At 42.2% G+C, this 22,071-nt stretch overlaps 2 protein-coding genes across 4 annotated transcripts in view; one reads left to right on the top strand and one right to left on the bottom strand.

Moving 5' to 3' along the window:
• Positions 1–12,547, bottom strand: part of PIAS2 (protein inhibitor of activated STAT 2) — a 26,413-nt gene extending 13,866 nt beyond the window's left edge. Inside the window, exons 1-3 of the mRNA XM_077935946.1 lie at positions 12,321–12,547; positions 972–1,446; positions 490–574 (exon numbers count right to left, since the gene is read on the bottom strand). Of these exons, the coding sequence (XP_077792072.1) occupies positions 490–574; positions 972–1,446; positions 12,321–12,344 (584 nt within the window). The 5' untranslated portion in view covers positions 12,345–12,547. The remainder of the gene's footprint in view (positions 1–489; positions 575–971; positions 1,447–12,320) is intronic.
• Positions 12,548–20,288: 7,741 nt separating this feature from the next.
• The window catches only part of KATNAL2 (katanin catalytic subunit A1 like 2), a 46,584-nt gene continuing 44,801 nt past the window's right edge, over positions 20,289–22,071 (top strand). For 2 of the 3 annotated variants that reach the window (XM_028749040.2, XM_028749038.2), the window contains exon 1: positions 20,289–20,464. In XM_028749040.2, the coding sequence (XP_028604873.1) occupies positions 20,414–20,464 (51 nt within the window). In that variant the 5' untranslated portion in view covers positions 20,289–20,413. The remainder of the gene's footprint in view (positions 20,465–22,071) is intronic. The other variant, XM_028749039.2, reaches the window with a different exon arrangement.

Raw genomic sequence — 22,071 nt, 5'->3', positions numbered from 1 at the left:
TAGCACTCACCATATTCATAAAAATTACATGCACCTGAACTTAAAAGTTAGCAGCTGTCGTAAGTCTATCATATTTCCAACAGGGTTCTCATTTTTGAACAATCTGCCCACTCTCACTGTAACCTTGGAAAAATGTGTTCATTCTACAAGATTAACTGAGATACTAGTATTTTGCTAGGAAGTACCGTATTTTTTGCACCATAACACTCACTTTTTTCCTCCTAGAAAGTAAGGTGAAATGTCTGTGTGTGTTATGGAGGGAATGTCTACGGGTGGCATACCTACGGGTTTTCCTCCTCTAAAAACTATGTGCGTGTTATGGTCAGGTGCGTGTTATAGGGCGAAAAATACAGTAGTTTTCAGGATTCCAAGAAGCCATCAGTTATTTTTATGGGATTCCCAGAGGTAGATCAAGTGGTCTGGAATTCTGCCAAAGAAAATTAACCAAATCTGGTATGAAGAAGTTCAGGCTAGACGTTCTGCTATTACCTGGAAATGCAGATTTCTCTGACTTGCTGCGGTGTTAAAGCAAAGATAAAGAACTTCTCCTGGAACCTCTGAATACTGCTCTGTACTGCAGAGGGACACAGAAAAGTTTAGCTTTAATTCACTGACAAACTCCAGAGTCTACAGAAGGCAGTACAGAAAACGGGTGTCTCATAACTTTCCCAATTTCACAAAAACATGACTTTTAAGTAATGGAACTGTGTAGCTTTCAGGTCTTCCAGATTAAGTGAATAAATCGTACTTTTGCATTTAGATGCATTTAAAAGTTCACCGAGTGCCATCAGTTCCCCAAGCAACTATACTTCATACATTTCAGCAGCTTGCCAAGCTAATAACTTTATTGTCATCCCCAATAAAGCCAGCTGTTGTGTCTGGAGAGTTAGCATGCTGTATTTTCTGAGGTAGGTGCACCCCAGCTGCACAGTTAAGTGATCTGCACTGCTCAGTTGAAAAATCCCACTTACCTAAGCTTGTAGGTTTGATTAGAACATCTAGTACATCATAAAAGGGAAGGCTCTTCAGCTGAACATCCGGATGCACAGGTGGAATTGGAGGTGAAGGCTGCTGCATCTCAAAGCGAGGCTTTGTGTCCTGGAGCAGCACTGAACTAAGAGGTGAGGATGGGGATTGAGGAGTGACTGATGTAGATGGTATTGGGTGCAGACCAGCAACAGCTAAATCAGGTTCCACGGGAGATGAGCTGCTGTCCAAATTGAAGACTGAAGGCTTTAAAGAGGACAAGTCAGAAAGACCTTCTATTGTTCTGGGATATCGTCGCCTGTAGAGTTCTCGGATCTTTATCTGAACTGCTGGGCTGCAGCCACTCTTCAGCAAGTGCAATGCCCTCATTAGGAGGTCATGTTTGCGTCCACTTTTATTACGTCCAGCAAAGCCCAACAGCACTTGTAGTTCAGAGACCCGAAAACTTGATACCATATTCTAAGGGGGAAACAGACAAACAGTGTATCAAACAAGAACTGAGAGCACTGAACATACAGATACAAGCATGTAAAATGAAAAGGGGGTTGCAAATTGCACTTTAGAGGCTCTTTAGATACTATATCGTATATCGTACAAGGAGACGGCAATAGCAAAGCCTTCATGATTTAGTCTCTTTTACCAGAAACATGACCACCAGATTGTGGAAACATTACCAAAAAAAACCATGAGCCACCACACATTAACTGTGCTTTGAGTGAAATCTACAACCACAAGGATAGAATTTAAGGGTCTCTCATATATAGGGTCAACTTCCAAAAAGTTGCAGGAAAGCAAGTCAGATCAGCTTTCTGAGCATGCAAGTTCTATCCAAATTAGTTAAGATGGTAGGCCTTATTTCCGCTGGTCCATCACAACCATCTAAACTATTCCTACCTGTAAGCAAAGTTCAGTAGCAAAAGCAAATGATGAGACATTTGTGGTGGCTGCCCCACTGATGTAAAACTTCCCTTCTGTAAAAGATCCATTAAAGTCTAACCTCTAAATGCCTTCTGGAAGCACTCAATGACTTTCCTATTCTAGCCTGCTTTTAACAGCTGGTCTTAAGCAGATATGGAGTATGGTGTCTATACTAAATCTAAGCATGATTATGTGAAAATATCACATTCTTCTCTATGCACCTCTGCTGTCTCCTGTGTGTGTTTCAATATAACAATCCCCTTGGGACAGTGAAATGTCTTCCCATTATTTGAGAAGTACCATGCACATGGATGGGACTACATTAATAAATATTAACAATATTTATCTGGGTTATCTCTTTTCAAAATCTGTTGCCTTCCTCAAACAAGTGAGAACAGTGCAGAAGATGTAACAAATGTTTTGATAAAGCTTCTCATTTTATGCTTGAAAATTGTTTCTTTCCATCTGTCAACCAAGAAAACTCTCAAGTAAAGCTCTTTGCACTTTCAGTGTTTAAAATAAGCTAAATCAGAATCAACATGTTTTAGTTCTGTAGCCAACATGTTTAGACAGTATTACCAGCTGCCCACATTATAACTGATGCAATAACCACAGGTATCATTACAGTCACAAAACAATAGTTTGCTTCTGATCATTTTTACTCTCGCCTCAGCCGCAAAGCACAAGAAATACAGACACAAACATATTGGCAACATCAGCCAGAACCAGTGCTGCACATACAAAGGAATTTTATTATTTATACAACACCAATGCAGATAATGTTTTAACATAAGCAGAAGACAACGTCATTGCCCCACTTACCATCTCTCAAGTTTGAACAGTGGATGAGAAAACAGACTTGGGGATTTAAGAAAAGAAAGCAGCAAGAAATGAGTTAAGTTGTAGTGTATTACCAATAAAAAGCTGTCTGTGTGAACTCTTAGAGAAGGGGCAAAGCTTGCCCCGGTGAACCAGAGAGAGCTTGGGCCACAATGTAAATTAAACAAGTAGCAGAAGTCAATGTAAGAACACTAATATTTTTCTAGTGCTTTCAAGTGTTCAGAATACTTCACATAAAAAAAATCCAGCTAGGCAATTCACTATTATTATTCGCCATACTCTATGGATACACATACGTCTTAGAGTGACTTGCCCAAGGCCACCTATTGATTTTAACATGGCAGAACAGAGATTCAAACCAAGGACTTCCTGGTTTGTAGCAGAGTATCTTATCCACTATGCTACTGGACTTTAACTGGCGGACTGGGACCCACTACTGGGCCAAGGCCTGATCCAAAGTGAGTCATGACAGCAACACTACCACCATACAAATACATGGGGGAAAATAAATGGGCCCCCAAATACACAGTTGGGTTAAAGATTGGTCCTGGGTCTGAAATAGTTGACCGCTCCTGCACTACCCTACATTAGCTCTCATGTATATGGGGTAGCTGGAGGAAGTGAGCATAATTCTTTGCTTTCCTTGGTGGATCATTTCTATGCACAAGCGCAACAAACACTTAAAAAATAATAATATTTACATACTCATTTCTGTACAGCAGGAAACGTTAAGAATGTATGCTTCCTAAACAGTTGTAGTTTAAGACTAATTTCCCCATTCCCACTTCTCCAGTTCAGCACATGCAGATGAAAATGGTAGTTCAATTTTTGTGTACTGTATTGGTCTTATAGTCATTCCGTCCCCACAGATGCTTGTAGTGCTTTATTTTCTTCAATGCAAAAAAAGTTTTAAAAGCAAGAGACATTGGCTGCTATGGCAGTTTTCAGAATTGGCAGAGGTTTTGATGTTATATTGTAGAATTAAGCAAATATGCAACATCAAATGAAACAAAGATTTAACAATAGCTACGCGGGTTGCTTAGCATCAAGAGGAAGCATTATTGCTTTCTACAAGTCTTTTATACAAACAACAATGTAAAAACAGAAGATTCTGAACATTACTAAAACTTGCAATGAGTATGTTGGGCTTTTGCAAAAGCATTTAGTACCTTGCATAATTGGGAGTCACTTTGCTTCCGAATGGAAAATGTTGTCAAAGAGTTCCTGATCATAACAATAATATTGAGGACTAAACACTCCATCAGGATATCTATATTTTGCAATGGTTACATGCTGACGACCTGTCTTGGTCATCACACGTGGCAGTCATAGCAGGAGTTCCACATGACAATCTGGTGTCATGTAGGTGTCATGTTAATTAATGAGCTGGCATGACCAGTTTGCTTGAAAAAGAGATACTCCTAATTTCCATTTGTAGCAACATCTACCAGGCATGGAAAGCCAGGACACGCCTGAGGACTGAGGGATGGCTCTTAATCCTTTCCTTTGAGGCATGGTTAGCAACTTCTCTTTTTCTCAAACTGAAAACAAGCTTCTTTGCTCGGGCATTTGTAGGATGTTAGCTGTTGACCCCAGGTAGTAAGAAATAATGGCCCTACAGTTTGAACAGGTTGTTTCAGCTGCTCTCATTTTATATTGTTGTGATGATGGATATGATTTGAAAACTGAGTTATTCTACCCACCCAAGGATTGCATGTGATAACAGGTGGGCACTATTTTTTAAAAAATTAGACAGACACCTTTACTCTCTCCAACAGCTCCCTGCATTTGCCACCTGAGTCAGAAACTGAGACATTTGAAGTAGCCCACCAATAAGTACCAACTTCTGAGGAACTTATTTCCAGGCCAATAGATTCAACTGCAGAGTGGCAACTGGAAAATCTGAGAACTTTGCCCCACTCTAATAATAAATAGGGACCGCTTACTAGCGGGAAGGTAAACGGCGTTTCCGTGTCCTGCACTGGCTCGCCAGATGCAGCTTTGTCACGCTGGCCACGTGACCCGGAAGTGTCTTCGGACAGCGCTGGCCCCCGGCCTCTTGAGTGAGATGGGCGCACAACCCTAGAGTCTGGCAAGACTGGCCCGTACGGGCAGGGGTACCTTTACCTTTACCTTTTAATAACTCTTCTCTATTTTATTTTATTTCAAATATATTAAGCTACCTCAAGTATTTTAGTTGGTAAGAAAGGTAAAAATGCTTCAAAATAAATAAACAAACCCCATGTTTGGGGATTCTCAATCTACTCCAAGCAAGCCTGCAAAAGTACTTGGTACTCTTAAGGAGAATGCAACTTTGGAATCACATCACTCTCTCAAGTGTCCTGCTTGTACAGGAAGAGTAGTAGGCGAACACAGGACTCTTATCCTTTCAAATTCATCCCATTTGCATCAGAAGATTCAAAGTGAGATTATATTCTGACTACCCATCACATTATATTCTATTATTACCCAGTAATAGGCACTTTTAAAAAAGTTTATACAACTATTATGTACTCATTCCATAGTATATTGTGTACATTTGCATTGTTTTTGTTTTAGAAACAAGCCATGATCCATTAAATGTTGCATTTTGTTTTTAATATTAATTCAATACTTGGTTAAGGTGGTTGTAAACAAAAGGGATCTGTTTACTTTAGTGTAATCCCTAACCTCAATTAACCCATCTCAATTATCCAAGAATTTCCCTTCCTTTTAATATTTTATACTCTACTTGTTTCTTTCTGGCCTGCTCAGTTATTTTAGCCTTTTAGTTTCAAGTAGTCACTTCATACAAAAGATGTAACCAAGGGACATTTAAAATGAGGACAGACTTCATGGGATAGTTTAAAAATGTAAATGGTGTTTGAAATTATCCTCTTCTATACAGATTTCAGAATCCTTTCTGAAATTTGTATTCAGTTCACATTAAGCTAGTTTTATTACTGAAATAATTAATACTATTAAGGTTCTAGCTCTGTGTGTGTGGTTTTATTTTTAGAAGAACGTTGTGTGCTTTTCATAATTTGGGGTACTCTTACTTGTAAGTTAGTAGCTGCCAAGATAGCTTTCTGTTGTTTCTTAGCTATATATCTTGTTCATCTTAAAGGATGATGTTTTCTTAAAGGGGTCACCATGTTTGTGTCTGTAAAACAAAAAAAAGTAGGAAGACATAGTAGCATGGAGAATGGCTACGGAGGTTTGCTATTTGAGGCTTTTATTCCAATGTTTACCAAACATTTTGGTAAAACAAAACTGAAGAGGACAGGGTCAGACTAGGAAGGCAAACTCAAGATGAGCAGGGGCTGGTTATGTGATCAGTCAAAAAAAGAATGAGATTGATCTGTCTGATATCATAGTGCTCAATAACTGGAAAACAAGTGACATTTTGAATTACAGAAAGTCTGCAATTTATGCAGGGATTATGTTCTGGGGATAGCACCTAAAGCCAAAATTGTGTAGTCAAAACACATTGGGTGCAATGGTGGGTGGGATTGCAAGTTTTCTCCCCCTGGACGCCTTCCCATTTTTTATTTTTTTATTGCCAAGCGCATAAAGCTGAATGTGCATGTTAAAAGTGCCTAAGTTGCGAGCGTACTGTACTATAAATTCAGTGTTTTAAGTATAGAAAGGGGAACACCAAAGGCTAGGCTGTTCTCTATCATTTTTGCCCTGTAACCTAAACATGATACTGAACTGTCCCTCTATACTTTAGTATAGAGTCTCCACCCCCATCGTGCAGCCCGGATAAGAATCCAATGTCTTTGTTCAGACCAGGTCTCTCCATGGTTTTAAGTTTGGTAATGAGTTGCAATTATCTCATTATACATGACAAAGCCATTTTTCACCTTCTCACCCCTTGCATTTTCCTGTAAGACCCATTGCAGTCGTTAAGAGTCGTCAACAGGCTCATCACAGCTATCTGCCAATCACCCATTCCCACCACCCTTCTGAGTAATACCCCTTCCCACCTTCTCACTATATAGAAGGATCTGGCAACTTCTGTTTCAGTGTATCTGAAGAAGTGTGCATGCACGCGAAAGCTCATACCAAGAACTAACTTAGTTGGTCTTTAAGATGCTACTGGAAGGATTTTTTTTGTTTTGACTATGGCAGACCAACACGGCTACCTATCTGTAGTTTCAAGATGGTCATTCAAAAAATCCTTGACCCTTTAAGAGTTGGTCCCCACAGTCAGTTGCTTTGCTTTTTGCTTCCAATCCAATCCCCTTTTCTGCTGTGCCTTTAAGGTTGTAAACCTGCAGGCAGGGACTGCCTTGTTTAGTACAGTAAAGCTCTTGCATAAGATGCCCAGGGAACAATTTTAGTTGAAGAGTAAGAAAGAAATGCCTTTTAAGAAAGATTTGGAAATTTTACATGCTATGCTACACTTATCGTATACATGTTATATACATGCCATATTATAGTTCTTAGAGTTGCAGAACACTTAGTAGAAAAATAAAATGAAGCATTACTAAAAATAAACCTGAAGCAGGCATTACAGAAAGACACTAGCAAAAGTTACGCGTATGGAAGGCTGTGAGTATGCCCACATCATCAAAACTAGTGTTAGAAATTCAGATACATATAACCGAATTGCCGAATGGCACCTTAAACCTAGGCTGAAGTCAACACAACACAACAATTCCAGACACCATCCCTCCCTGTGTGTTTTGTTATTATTAATATGATTTCTATACCACTTTATAATTTACAGAAAAAATCTCAAAGCAGTTTACAACACATTAAACTGCTTCAAGGGAAATATTTCAGATCCTTCTCTAAGCGACATCTTGCTTTCCCCATATTTAATTATTTACTCACTTAATTTATATAGAGCTGCTCCACAGCAAAAGCACTCTGGGTAGCCTGGGTAGCGTAGTAGTTGAGTGTCAGACTAGGATGTGGGAGATCAGGGTTCAAATCCCCACTAAGTCCTGAAGCTCACTGGGTGACCTTGGCCCAGCCACAACCTCTTAACCTACCTCACAGGGTTGTTGTAGGGATTAACGGAGGAGGGGAGTGAACTATATATTCCTTGGAGAAAAAACTGGGAGAGAAATGCAGTAAGCTCTTCTGCTTACCTGTTTTACAAAGCTAGAGAGACCAGCCAGATGGAGATGTCAGTTGCCAACCTGGCATCTAGGAATCTCCATGTGGTCCCAATTGGATCTGCACCAGTGTACTGGACTTCTAGCTCATTTCTAACACTGATCAATACTATACAAAACTATGGTCCAAGAGGAAACATGTAGGTCACTATCAACCTTCCTCTTCACTGTCAACTTTTTTCGTAATCCCCCCAAAAGGGGGGGGGGGTTGTAATCTTAAAAAAGTCTGCAAACTGGGACACACACTTCCAGGTTTGACGTGTTTGTAATCCAAAACATATGCAAACCAGACTGTATGTAAACTAAGGCACTACTGTACAAAGATTAAAGCCCTTAAGATTACAAAGAAATACAGAGCTCAGAATCAAGTCCTTGAAATGAAGATAATTCAGCATTACGTACACAGTACAATGTCACTAATGCAAGTTCCTGTGGGATACAAGGAATGCTCAGATAAGCACAAGACTGTTTTCAGAGACATGTTTGTACAGATGCACAGTTTTGGATAGCAAACATTAACCACTTATCTCCAACAGGAATTTTTATTCTCCCCTTATGCAACAACAAAAAATTTGACACTTGTTGCTACACAGTGGTTCCCAGCAACACTGTTATTAGCAGTTGTAACCCGCAGGTGCATCAGTACAAATATGCTGACTATTCTACAAGAGATGTTATCTTTTGTCTTAAAACATGTACAAAGTGCGCACAGAATACATAATTTGCTTCAATATACAAGAGGGTGAATCTGAAAACGTCTGCAATCTGAGAACATCACTCTGCAGCCCAGCCTTCTTCTGACCTCCACCAGCCAAAAATAAGTGAGGTATTTATATGGTCAGTTACTGCTGATTAGGTAAAAAATCAGCTTAATTTACAGAGGAGGAGGCAAGGTATTTCCCCAATGTAAGGAATTGTTGTTGTTAGTATATCCCACCTTCTTCCCTGATAGGAACTCAAGGCGGCTTACAGCTAAAATAGAAACAAGCTAAACACAAAAAATGAATCATTTATAACAATTAAAATGTTTTATATAATATATATATTAAAATATACAGAATATCACAGGAAGGGTGGTACTTCAACAAAATACTATAAAATGGAGTGTTAATCGGTAACTATGAAGATGCAAACACAAGCAATGAAATGCAGAATATATCACCTCCTTCCATGCTTCTAAGAACTTCTGCTGTTAAAATAAACTGGTGCTGACATAGCTGACACAATCAACAGAATAAATCTGAATCAATGAAATGTTTTGCATATTACAGCTCTGTGGGATACATATTTCAGAAGGGGAAGAAATCACTTGATAGAATTTTCAGACAACAAAAGCAATGGCACATATAGGCAGAATTGTATTGTATCTATAGCCTTTACATTCTTTCTGAAGTTTCTTAAATTAGCCTAATCTTAAACTTTCCAAACACTATACCTCGAATACTAACGTTTCATCAGGTATATCTTAGCAAACTTTAAAGACAGACAACAAAATTATCAAGGGCAGGGAAACTATCTGATGCAAGAAAACAAGTCTTTCAAATAATCTTTATGCTTCTTTCTCCCCCCTGCCCCATGCCCCACTTATATATATACAAATTTAGTGCAAACTATTTTTTATTCAACACTTTTTTAAAAAAATACATATACCAAAATAAGTATTTATAATAACAGTTTCTCCAATTCAGTCTACTCCAGCTCAAGAAACAAATCCAGATAAAATTTATTCAGTCATATGTTGTATAAGATCCAAAATACATTTTAATGAGGTTTAACTTAGGATCTTGCCACAATCCATGTGTGTTATTTTGTCCCTCAAACTCCTAAATTATAGGTAACCAATTGCCTGTTTTGGATGACATCATAATACTTCTCAAGGAGCCGGGTCAAAGTCTGGAGGGTACTCCTGGATCCATCTCTTGTCACTAGCAGACCAGGTAACCTGAGTTGCTAGAACTGCCTTCTACCAGCTTCAGGTGACGAAGACAGCTATGGCTGCTTCTGGACCAGGACAGCCTGATCGTTGCCATCCATGCGCTGGTAAGCTTGAGACTGGACTGCTGCAGTGTACCCTATGTGGACTGGCCCCAAGGTTGCTCAACTGCTCCCTGGGGCAGAATATTACCATCATTTTATGTCATTGCTGAAAGCACTGGCTGACAGCTACCAACCAAGCTGGTGTACAAGTCCTATACAGTTTGTGATCAACATACTTAAAAGATCACCTCACCTCACCTCTTATATACCCAACCAGTAATTTGCTCTGTGGGAGAGGGACCCTTCAGGATACTATCCCATCAGGAGGCCCATTCTATACAGTGTCAGAATAGAACATTTAGTATGGTGGCACATACCATTTAGAACTCCATCCCATTATCTACCTTCTTTGCTGTCTTTTCATTGCCTATTGAGTAATTTACACTTCCAATAAATCTCTTGAATTAAGATTTTTTTCTCCCATATGTATATTTTTATTGTTAAATTGCTTCTGGATGTTTTATGGGAACCTATTAATATTTTTTTATAAAATAAATGAATAATATAAAAGGTAAAGGGACCCCTGACCATTAGGTCCAGTCGTGGCCGACTCTGGGGTTGCGGCGCTCATCTCGCTTTATTGGTCAAGGGAGCCGGTGTACAGTTTCCGGGTCATGTGGCCAGCCTGACTAAGGTGCTTCTGGCGAACCAGAGCAGTGCATGGAAACGCCATTTACCTTCCTGCCGAGGCGGTACCTATTTATCTATTTGCACTTTGATGTGCTTTTGAACTGCTAGGTTGGCAGGAGCAGGGACCAAGCAACAGGAGCTCACCCCGTCACGGGGATTCAAACCACCGACCTTCTGATCAGCAAGTCCTAGGCTCTGTGGTTTAACCCACAGTGCCACCCACGCCCCTAGAATGAGTATTATAAATAACAGCAAATTACTGAAGAAGGATTTCTTACTTGTTGAGAAAAATATCTTGTGGTCATGGGTCCCCAAAATATAAACAAACACAACAGCCCAGCACTATTTTTTTTACCTAGATGTAAGTCCTTATGAAGTAATGATGCTTTTACACTAATAAATATAAGAGCTTAGTAGCTGAAGACCTGCATGGGAGCTGGTGCTGTATGCAGAGCTATTTTTTCTAGGAAAACAAAAGCAGGCAAGAAATATTTGGAAAGCGTGGGAAATGGATGAATGGGCGGATGGCACAGAAAAAGCAGAAAGTGCAGTGATTTAGAGTGCTTGCAACAGATCTTGAGCTTAGCTCAAGTGGTTGCCAAACCTAGAAGGAATTGAAAGGGTGAATGGACATTTAAGAAAGAAAAAAAAGGCAATACAGTAGAGAATTAATGAGGGATGTTCATATAATAGTCTGACCCTGAAATGTGGGATTAAAAAAAGATCTACTGTACCTACATGAAATGTCAAGGTGAGGAAGAAAAACAGTATTCACAGGAGAAGAGGAACAGCTTTGCAAGGACATAATTCAAGGATAGGAACAAGCAGATCTGAGAGGGTGCAGAAAGAGGCACTGCAAACCCTGTCACATGAAGAAAAAATAAATAAATGCAGCGGGAGAGGAGCTCCATTCAAAGGAGCTGGGGAGGAGGAGAGATGCAAAGATGGAAGGGGGCCGTGATTTCGGCGATCGGGCGCCAACCAAACCTTGGAAAGTGTCAGAGAGAGAGAAAGAGATGCCGAAGGGAAGGGTGGAAGAGAGAAACATGAAACCACATGAGCGATCAGGGGGAAACCACGAGTGGCTTCGAGACCCAAAGGCGCGCTTTGTTGTGCCCAGGGATGGGGGTTGTCTGCGAGCGAAGCATGCGAACCCCGCTCCTCGCAGGATGCTCTCTGGAGTCGGGGTCGTTCGCAGAGGAGACAAAGAGGCTTAAGCAGGCGAAGGAGGATTAGAGAGAGGGGGGTGCGCTTCGGAATAAAACGGGGGAAACGAAAACCGAGGCAGATCGTTAAAAAAAATGACTTATTTTAGGGGGGGGAGCTATGTAGGCTACAAAAACTGGGGCGGGGGAGGGAGGGGAAGAAACGGGAGTGAAACTGGATTCCAAGGGGGGGGGAAGGCGCGAGCCTCCCGCAAACCCCTTCACTCACTACGCTTTCCTCAGCCCGGCGGGACCCCGCTCTCCTGGCCCTTCGGCAGCTGCCCTTTCCCGCCGCGACTTGCGAGCCGTTAACTGTCCGCTGAGGCGGCGGGAGGCGCCTCCTCACGGGCCGGTTAACGGGGACGCTGCTATCGCGTGGAAATGACACGAGGAACGGGAGGCCGGCGCGGGCCAAGGGCCACCTCCTCCCGCGCGGGGAAGGGGAGGGAGAGAGGCGGTCCCGGGGGACGGAGGGAGGATGCTTGCCGGCCGGGAGGGCGGCCTTTAAGCCCTTCAAGGGCCGGGAAGTGTCGGCCTTGAGAGGAAGGCCGCGGGGAGCGCGCCGCCAACCTCGCCGCCATCGGCTTCTCCTCACCCTCAGCTCCTCGAAATCCGCCATTTTCTACCCGCCGCCTGGCTCAGCCTCGGCCGCCGCCGCCGCCGCCGCCACCATCCTGCACGCTCCGAGCGGCCCCCACTCCTCCTCGGCCGGCGCGTGACGCGAGAGGCGGGGTCTCGGCAGGGCCACGCCCCTCCTGCTGTGAGGGTTGGGGAGGGGGCGAGGTTCTGAGGGGGAATCGCGGTGCGTTATTATTACACAAGCCGGCGCTGATTTCCCGCCCGTTTCGCCGAGTCCACTTCTCTGCGTGGGGAGGGGGCGCGCGCAAGGCCCGTCAGTCAACCCCTCCGATACTAGTTGGGAGAACCCGCCGAGTAAAAGGCCCGTTCGAAGCGCGTCCTCGCAAAGGTTTCTGGGCGCTGTAGTTCACCCCCTCACGGAGGGGCCTCCCTCACAGCAGCGAAACACTTACGGTGGTCCCTTGGTTCTCAAACTTAATCCATTCCGGAAGTCCGTTCCAAAACCAAGGCTTGCTTTCCCATAGAAAGTAATGCAAAATGGATTAATCCGCTCCAGACTTTTAAAAACAACCCCTAAAACAGCACTTTAACATGAATTTTACTATCTAACGAGACCGTCGATCCATAAAAGGAAAGCAATAATCAATGTACTGTACTATAAAATAATTAAGACAGTATTGTAGATGGATGATAAAAATTAAAATTATTCTTTTTTTCTTACCGGCACTGGTGATAGTCATTGTTTGGATGGGGGGCTTTCATTCATTTCCGCAGTCACACAATCAATCAATCAGTAGGTGAACTGGGTCCCACACAGTCACAAAAACAAATTAATTGAAAAAGCCTCAAAAACAAAAACGCAAAATAAATAGCAAAAACAAAAGCGCCAAACTTAATCCATTCCGGAAGTCCGTTTGACTTCCAAAATGTTCAAAAACCAAGGCACAGCTTCTGATTGGTGCAGGTGCCCTGGAAACAATAGACGACAGTCGCATCGAGTGTTCAGCTTCTGAAAAACGTTCAAAATCCAGAACACTTCGGAGTTTGAGAACCAAGGCATTTGAGAACCAAGGTACCACTATACAGCACCCAGAATTATTAACAGTGTATGAACCATAGCTGTCAACTTTCAGATTTGAAAATAAGGTATCAGCAGCCTCACCTGTCCTGGGGACAGTCTACGGGGATATCTAACAATCCAGGATAGCAGCGGGAAACGGCGCTGGAATAAGGGAATTTCCCGCAAAAAAGGGAAGGTTGACAGCTATAGTGTGAACCCAAATAAAATAGGGGGGGCAGATAAGCCACTCCCCGCATAATCAATCACAAGATGTGGCACACGCACATCAGTTGGTGGTTGTTGAATAGTATATTTATTTATACCCCGCCTTTTCCCCTGCTAGGGACTCAAGGCGGTTTACAGACAAAAAATATAGGAACCGCTAGAAACAGAACTCACAATTAAAAAGCAATTAAATATAGAATCAAAACTACCAGTAGATAGATTTACACATTATACAAATAGTTACAGTAATCCTATTCAAAGCACATTCTTCCAAAATTGGGCACTGCAGTTCACCCCCTCACAGAGTTACTGTACTTTCCCAGCAACTACAGTGTCCAGAATATTAATGTTAGCAATAATTTATTTATACCCATCATTTCTCCCCTTACAGATCCTCAAGGCGACTTAAAGACAAAATATGAACAGCTGAAAACATTTGGGGGGACCCCAATCATTAAAAAAACATTAACAGACTTTAAGCTATATGTTATTATTATATCATCGTCATTGGAGGGAGGGTAATGTGCTTTGACTGTGTTTTAATGGTGTAAGTCTGCCTTCAAGATGCCACAAGATTACTTTATTCTCAACAACAGAGTTATGGTCAAAATAGCGGGATACACAAATCTGTGTTTTGTCTCACATTCTTCCCCCTTGAAGACGATTTGCTCCTTGCTAACCATCACAGCCCTCAGTTCTTCTGGGTTGATTTGGTAAACTCTTTCTTCCTCGCTACTTCCCTCCCCAAAATATGGGAACTCTTAAAAAGGTAAAGGGACCCCTGACCATTAGGTCCAGTCGTGGCCGATTCTAGGGTTGTGGCGCTCATCTCGCTTTATTGGCCGAGGGAGCCGGCGTACAGCTTCTGGGTCATGTGGCCAGCCTGACTAAGCCGCTTCTGGCGAACCAGAGCAGCACACAGAAACGCCGTTTACCTTCCCGTCGGAGCGATACCTATTTATCTACTTGCACTTTGACGTGCTTTCGAACTGCTAGGTTGGCAGGAGCAGGGACGGAGCAACGGGAGCTCACCCCGTCGTGGGGATTCGAACCGCCGACCTTCTGATTGGCAAGCCCTAGGGTCTGTGGTTTAACCCACAGCGCCACCCGCATCCCGATATGGGAAATCTTAAATATATGCAATTCATACAGATGACCCCTGGGGTCCCTTCCAACTCTTATGATTCTATAAAAAAAGGTAGTTGAAATGCTGCCTTTCTGAGTTTCTAGCCACTAATGTAATATCATGTCCATGGGCAGCCACGCATGCCTGGGGCTCTCTTCAGTGGCAAGAATGCTTTAACTGCTATTCCCACATGAGTTTGGGAAGACATAGCACTCATGTCCTTGGACCCAGCTGGAAAGAGCTTTTGTTCTTGCAGCTGTGTAGAGCCACAATGATGTCACCGTGTTTTGGGATTCTGCGTATGCCGAAAATCAAAATTATTTGAAGTGGCCCTCAAGCTGATTCCGGGGATTTTAAAGGCAATGATTTCCTGCCCCTCAAATATTGTTGAAACATATGGGTGTTTTCAGATACTGGGATTCTAATGAATAAGGAAACAGTGGAGCATGGTGGTAATTATTATTGATTACTATGAAGAATAAACACATACACCAAATACGTAACATAGGAACTTTTCAGCTTAAATGAGAAAGAATAAAAACACATTTTATTCTTCATGGCAATGAATGCAGAATTACTGCCAGGTCACATTTTGAAGCTGTTATCTTTTTAATTACTGTACAAGGTCTTTCTTTTTTAAGTGGAAACAGATTTTCAGTTTTACATATTAAGACTAGAATACTGCAGTCCTATGCACACTTCCGTAGAAGCAAGTCTACAACAGCCATAGGAAAAATATAGTCATGGAAACAGGAGCCACATGATAATTATTCATTCCAAATCATCATTAAGATGCAAAGAAGCATTTTCTCTCTCTTTAAAACCCCACTTTTCCAGTAAACAAGTCTGGGTGTCTCCCACACCCAGCCAACAATCCCATGATGCCCAGAGATATTACTGATATATCTGATATTACTGGCTAAAGGTCACCTTGTGATCTTTCCTGAACAGGAATTATGGACCAGATTTGACAATATCTAGTACAGTGGTACCTTTGTTCTCAAACACCTTGGTACTCAAACAACTTGGAACCCAAACACTGCAAATCTGGAAATAAGTGTTCTGGTTTGCAATTCTTTTCCGGAAGCTAAACATGCTCACTTTTGAGTGTTACACTTCCAATTTGAGTGCCACGCTTCCATTTTGAATGCAATGCTTCCGATTTGAGTGCCACACTGAGGTCTGACTGTTTTTTATATTTATTTTGTATTTTTGCGGCTCTTTTTTGTTTGTTTTTGTGACTACAGTGGACGCTCGGATTGCGAACGTGATCTGTGCGGGATGCACATTCACCAACTGCAGCATTCGCAACCCGCAGCGGCGCGTCTACGCACACATGGGTTGCAATTCGGTGCTTCTGCACATGCACAAAGCGCAATTTAGCACTTCTGCGCGTGTGCGACTCCCGAAACCCGAAAGTAACCCATTCCGGTACTTCTGGGTTTCAGTGGGTCCGTAATCCGAAAAAACGCAACCTGAAGTGTCTGTAACCCGAGGTATGACTGTATGTGGAACCCAGTTCAGCTACTGATTGTGTGACTGCAGTACATTGTTTATTGCTTTCGTTTTATGGATCAATGGTCTCGTTAGATAGTAAAATTCATGTTAAATTGCTGTTTGGGGTTTTTTTTTTTAAAGTCTAGAACGGATTAATCCATTTTATGTTACTTTCTATGGGAAAGTGCACCTTGGTTTTGGAATGCTTTGGTTCTGGAATGGACTTCCGGAACGGATTAAGTTTGAGAACCAAGGGACCACTGTATACCATACCAGTTCTTCAGGCAAGGCTCTATATATACCAGTTAAACAATGCATAAAGAGCAGTATGAAAATCACATACAGCCACATAAATATTCCTGATCTATACTATTTATTTATTCTTCCACAGTTCAGGTTTTCCAAGAACCTGGACTTATTATGACACTGTAGTTTTCTCAATCTGGACACATAATTGATTCATAATGACATCATCATACAATGACTTAGTTAACAAAACATTTCCCTTTTTCTTGTATTGCAACAGAGTAGCAAACTGAAATTGTCAGGGTACTTTGACCCCAGTAATCCCTTTCCCCGAGTAGCTTCAGAGGGCTGCATCCATTGGTTGTCATACTCAGAGTAGGCCAACTGAAAGCGATGGACGTGACTAAAATCCATTCATTTAAATGGGTTTACTCTGAGTAAAACTTTTTCCAATAATACACCAAAATGACTTCCAATCTCCCACAAGCAAATACTAAAACTCAAGCAATGCAAAACCTTGAAATGCCAATAAAATAAGAATATCTTAACAAACAATTCCCAGCACCCCTCCTTATCTACTTCTGTGCCAACTTTTCAACAGAAACCTCTTCCCCTCTTTGGAAATTACTCCAAAGTGAATTCCACTGTGGTTGTGCCATGTGCACAAATTACTAGCTTAAAGCGCAACTTTATCTCAGTATAGATCAAAACTGCTTTTTTGGGGGGGGGTGATGCATCAATGCATATTATCTCATAAGAAAGGAAAGCAGAAATAGGGAATTTTGGGTAACATTGTACATACACCGCTTCCTAAATAAGCTGGGACTGTACTGGATGCAGAGCAAACAGGAGTAGGCACAACAGAGTTTACTCACAGGTATGAGTGCACAGGATTCAGCCCAGTTAGTTGTATAGTACCCCCCTCAAAGGTTACATGCCACAATTATACACAATTATATATCGAGTTTTCCATTACTCTTCTTTACATCTGTATAAGACTTTGTAGCTATTGTTTTCGCTCACCTCAAATGTAAGTGGCTTTAGCAGCCTTTTCTTTTACTACTACCTTTTAATATTCTGAAACACCGCCTTAACCTTCCAGGGATTCCTTCGTTTATCTTTCTCCTCCTCCTTTTTGTTTCAGTAGACCTGGAGTTGGAAGAAAAGAATTTTTAAAAAGGCATCGCAGGTATGAATTACCATTGGAAAGAGAGAATACATACCTCGTTTCTCAAAAACCTCCGACCAGATTTTTTGGAAACTGAAGGCAAACCTTCCTAGCCTGTTGACCTCTAAATATGCACTTGCAGGTGTTAACTATTTAAAGATTTTATTCCTTGAGTTGTTTCAGGTGGCTCTTGATTAGAGAGCCAGTGTGATGTAGTGGTTAAGAGCGGTAGTCTCATAATCTGGGGAACCGGGGTTCGCGTCTCCGCTCCTCCACATGCAGCTGCTGGGTGACCTTGGGCCAGTCACACTTCTTTGAAGTCTCTCAGCCCCACTCACCTCACAGAGTGTTTGTTGTGGGAGAGGAAGGGAAATGAGAATGTTAGCTGCCTTGAGACTCCTTAAAGGGAGTGAAAGGTGGGATATCAAATCCAAACTCTTCTTCTTCTTCTTGATTAAAATTTGGCATGGCTTGCCATGAGGCTTAATTAAGTAAAATAATGTATTATGTATATTCGGAGACCCTGTAATTTGTAGGGAACATTAACAGCCTGCCATATTTTCAATATGATGTCCTATTTGGAATGGGGCAGCAACCTAAATTATAGATATCATATGATTAGCTAAGTACAAACCTAAGTAACATGTATACTCAGAAGTAAGTGCCAATTGAGCCCCGCCCAGTAAGCATGCTTAGGATTACTGCCTAATGTTTGCTTTTGCTTAGTAATGCAAGTATAAAGGTGTTATAAGAAAAAACTGCTCTTTTTCCCCATATGTGTTATCCAAAAGCCCGTATAGAGTCTTTATGTAGGTTTCTCTATTGCTAGGAGAAAAATACAGAGGCCAGCCAGAGAATATTGAGAAGCAAAGCAGCTAGTAAGCCTGATCTTTATTAAACTGTTGCAACAGGGTCCCCCACTACCCCCCCCCCCATGCAGAGATGGAGGAGAGGAACCCAGAACATTGGTGCACAAGCTCTTATATAGACTTTTGAAACTGCCTACCTTGTAGCTCAAGACCACCCCCCAAAACATCATACATACATCATGGAAAGAGGTGGTTCCCAGCAGAAAGTTGAGTGTTTTGCTTCTCACCTGTCTGCCAGGATACCTGATAATGCCTTATTTGATTGCCTTTTCTGGGTAGCCTGGCCATTCCTTTGAGATGGTAAATACTTAGTTCCTGAATCTCTTACACATATTGATAGTGTGCTCAGGATTTAGAAGGCGATTGGGCTGGATCTGGTCCCCCGGGCCTTAGTTTGCCTACCCATGGAGTAGAGCATAGAACCATAGAACTGTAGAGTTGGAAGCTGGCATGTATGATTTCAGCTAGATCATACATGACTGATGGCTTCTGCTTAAAAACCTGCAATGAAGGAGAGTCTATAACCTCCCGAGGAAGTCCATTCCACTGTTGAACAGCTCTTACTGTCAGAAAGTTTTTCCTGATGTTGTGTTAGAATCTCCTTTCATTAACTTGAAGCCCTTGCTTTGGGCCCTACCCTCCAGAGCAGGAGAAAACACGTTTGCTCCCTCTTCCCTGTGACAGCCCTTAAGATATTTGAAGATGGCTATCATATCTCCTCTCAGCCTCCTCTTTTCCAGGCTAAACATACACAGCTCCTTCAACTGTTCCTCTTAAGGCTTAGTTTCCAGACCCTTCATCACCTTATTTGCCCTTCTCTGCACATGTTCCGATTTCCAATCCTTCTTAAATTGTGGTGCCCAGCACAGTATTCCAGGTGTTGTCTGACGAAGACGGAATAGAGCAGGACTATTTAAAAAGCAGAGACATCACCTTGCCGACAAAGGTCCGTATAGTTAAAGCTATGGTTTTCCCAGTAGTGATGTATGGAAGTGAGAGCTAGACCATAAAGAAGGCTGATCACCCAAGAATTGATGCTTTTGAATTATGGTGCTGGAGGAGACTCTTGAGAGTCCCACGGACTGCAAGAAGATCAAACCTCTCCATTCGGAAGAAAATCAGCCCTGAGTGCTCACTGGAAGGACAGATCGTGAAGTTGAGGCTCCAATACTTTGGCCACCTCATGAGAAGAGAAGACTCCCTGGAAAAGACCCTGATGTTGGGAAAGATGGAGGGCACAAGGAGAAGGGGACGACAGAAGACGAGATGGTTGGACAGTGTTCTCGAAGCTACCAACATGGGCTTCACCAAACTGCGGGAGGCAGTGGAAGACAGGAGTGCCTGGCGTGCTCTGGTCCATGGGGTCACGAAGAGTCGGACACGACTAAACAACAACATTACTTCCCTTGATCTGGACACTATACTTCTGTCGATGCTGCCTAGAAAAGAAGTATTGAAGTTTTTTTTACTTCTTTTTTTTACTGCTGCATCACACTGTAGAGTTGTGTTTAAGTTTACATTTAAGGAACATTAAATGTGCATTTAAAAGCACACAACTCTCTCTTCCCAAATAAAGAAAATCCTGGGATTTCTATAGCTTTGCCGCCTCGCAGAGCTACAATTCTCAGCACCCTTAACGAACTACAGTTCCCAGGATTCTTTGCGGGGAAGTCATGCGTTTTAAATGCTCCCTCTCTACCTTCCAACCTTGCCCAACTCATGATTGGTCAGTTTTTCCATCCCGCCCTCCACATCCCGCCCTCCTGCCTCTTATTGGCTGAGCCGTGGTATGTCCCGGGGTACTGATTGGTTGCACTCTTTACACCTCGGGAAAGACGCCGCCAAGGCCGCGGAGCTTCGTGTGTTGCCTCATAAAGCCCCGAAGGGAGAATAGGAGGGATTTCTTCTCGCGTACGAGATGGAGCTAACCTACCAAACGTTGAAATCTACTTATCAGGCCAAAGAGGCGGTGAGTGGAAGAGTAGCTGTCGTTGTGTTTCGCTTCCCCCCGTTACTATGGTAACCCCCAGCGCTTTTTCTCTGCGCATGCGTCAGGTGAACTGGAACGCGCACGCGCAGTAATGCTGACTCAGGATGGATGGTTTCTTGAGTCTCAAGAGGGAGCAAAAGTTTTTGGGTGTTGACAGTATTGACGTTTAAGCAGCCTGAATAATACAAACACACACACACAAACAAACTTATAATTATTCAAGCTGTTTAAATGTGTATATAAATGTATAAAATCTTTAAACCGTCCTGGGATCTTCAGATGAAGGGTTGTTATTAATTTATATTAATAATAATAATAATTAATAATTAATAATTAATAATAATATAATCAACATTAATGGGAGGAGAAAAAGTGATGATGAAACAGGAGTGGTTTTAATAAATGGTAGTCTGCTTTTCCAATGGCAAATGCTGAGCTCAAAGCAGCTCTCAATAATCGAAATAACATCATTTCTTCATTCTTGCAAGGTGGGGAGGCCAAGCCAGGAGGGTCTTTCCTAGGGGACGTTGCTGTAAGAACATAAGGAAATAAGAAGAGCCCAGCTGGATCAGGCAAGGGGCCCAACTTAGTCTAAGATCTTGTTCTTGTAGCGGCCGACTGGATGCCTTTGGGAAACCAGCAAGAACCAGTTGCACATGAGCAACTCTCCCCTCCTGTGGTCCCCAGCAACTGGTATTCAGAAGCATTGCTGCCTCCCAGTTGTGAAGGGCGGAGTGTGGCCATTGTGGCTTGTAGCTATCAATAGCTCTCTCTTCCATGGATTTGTCTTGTCTTCTTAAAGTGATCCAAGCTGGTGGCTGTCACTGCCTCTGTAGGAGTGAGTTCCATAGTTTAATGCACTGTGTGAAAAAACTATTTCATTAATCTTTCAACATTCAGCTTAATCGTCTGTCTGTGGCAGAGTGCATGGTTCATTACATCTTTCGCTTTACTGATTCACACTCCTGTCTTTCAGGGTAAAATCTATAGGAACATAAGAAGCTGCCTTACACTGAGTAACGCACACCTAGTTCAGTATTGTTTACTCTGGCTGACTGTGGCTCACCAGGATTTCAGACAGGGTCATAGCTGTCAACTTTTCCCTTTTCTTGCAAGGAATCCTATTTTCTTGCAAGGAATCCTATTCCCTTTTCTTGCAAGGAATCCTTTTCTTGCAAGGAATCCTTTTCTTGCAAGGAATCCTATTCGGGAAGAATGGCAAGCGAAGGTGATCGATTACATGGGAATGGCAGAGATGACCGGCAGAATCCGTGACCAGGGGAGTGAGACAGTGGAAGAACACTGGAAGAAATTTAAAATATACCTTAAAAACTGTTGTAACATTGAGGAGTGCTGAGATGCTATGGTGTTAAGAAACAGAGAATTGCAGCTGTAAATCATAAATTTAAGGGAATTATAATGAAGATGAGTTAATTAATTAAATCATAGAATCATAGAATCATAGAATCATAGAGTTGGAAGAGACCACAAGGGCCATCGAGTCCAACCCCCTGCCAAGCAGGAAGGGTTGCTGTTAAAAGGGAAAAATAAGGATGCAGGAAAAGGGAGGTATGGGGAAGTCCGGG

The sequence above is a fragment of the Podarcis muralis genome, chromosome 11 (assembly GCF_964188315.1).
Source record: "Podarcis muralis chromosome 11, rPodMur119.hap1.1, whole genome shotgun sequence".
In the NCBI taxonomy this organism is placed as follows: Eukaryota; Metazoa; Chordata; class Lepidosauria; order Squamata; family Lacertidae; genus Podarcis; species Podarcis muralis.
This window is presented reverse-complemented; position numbering and strand designations above follow the sequence as displayed.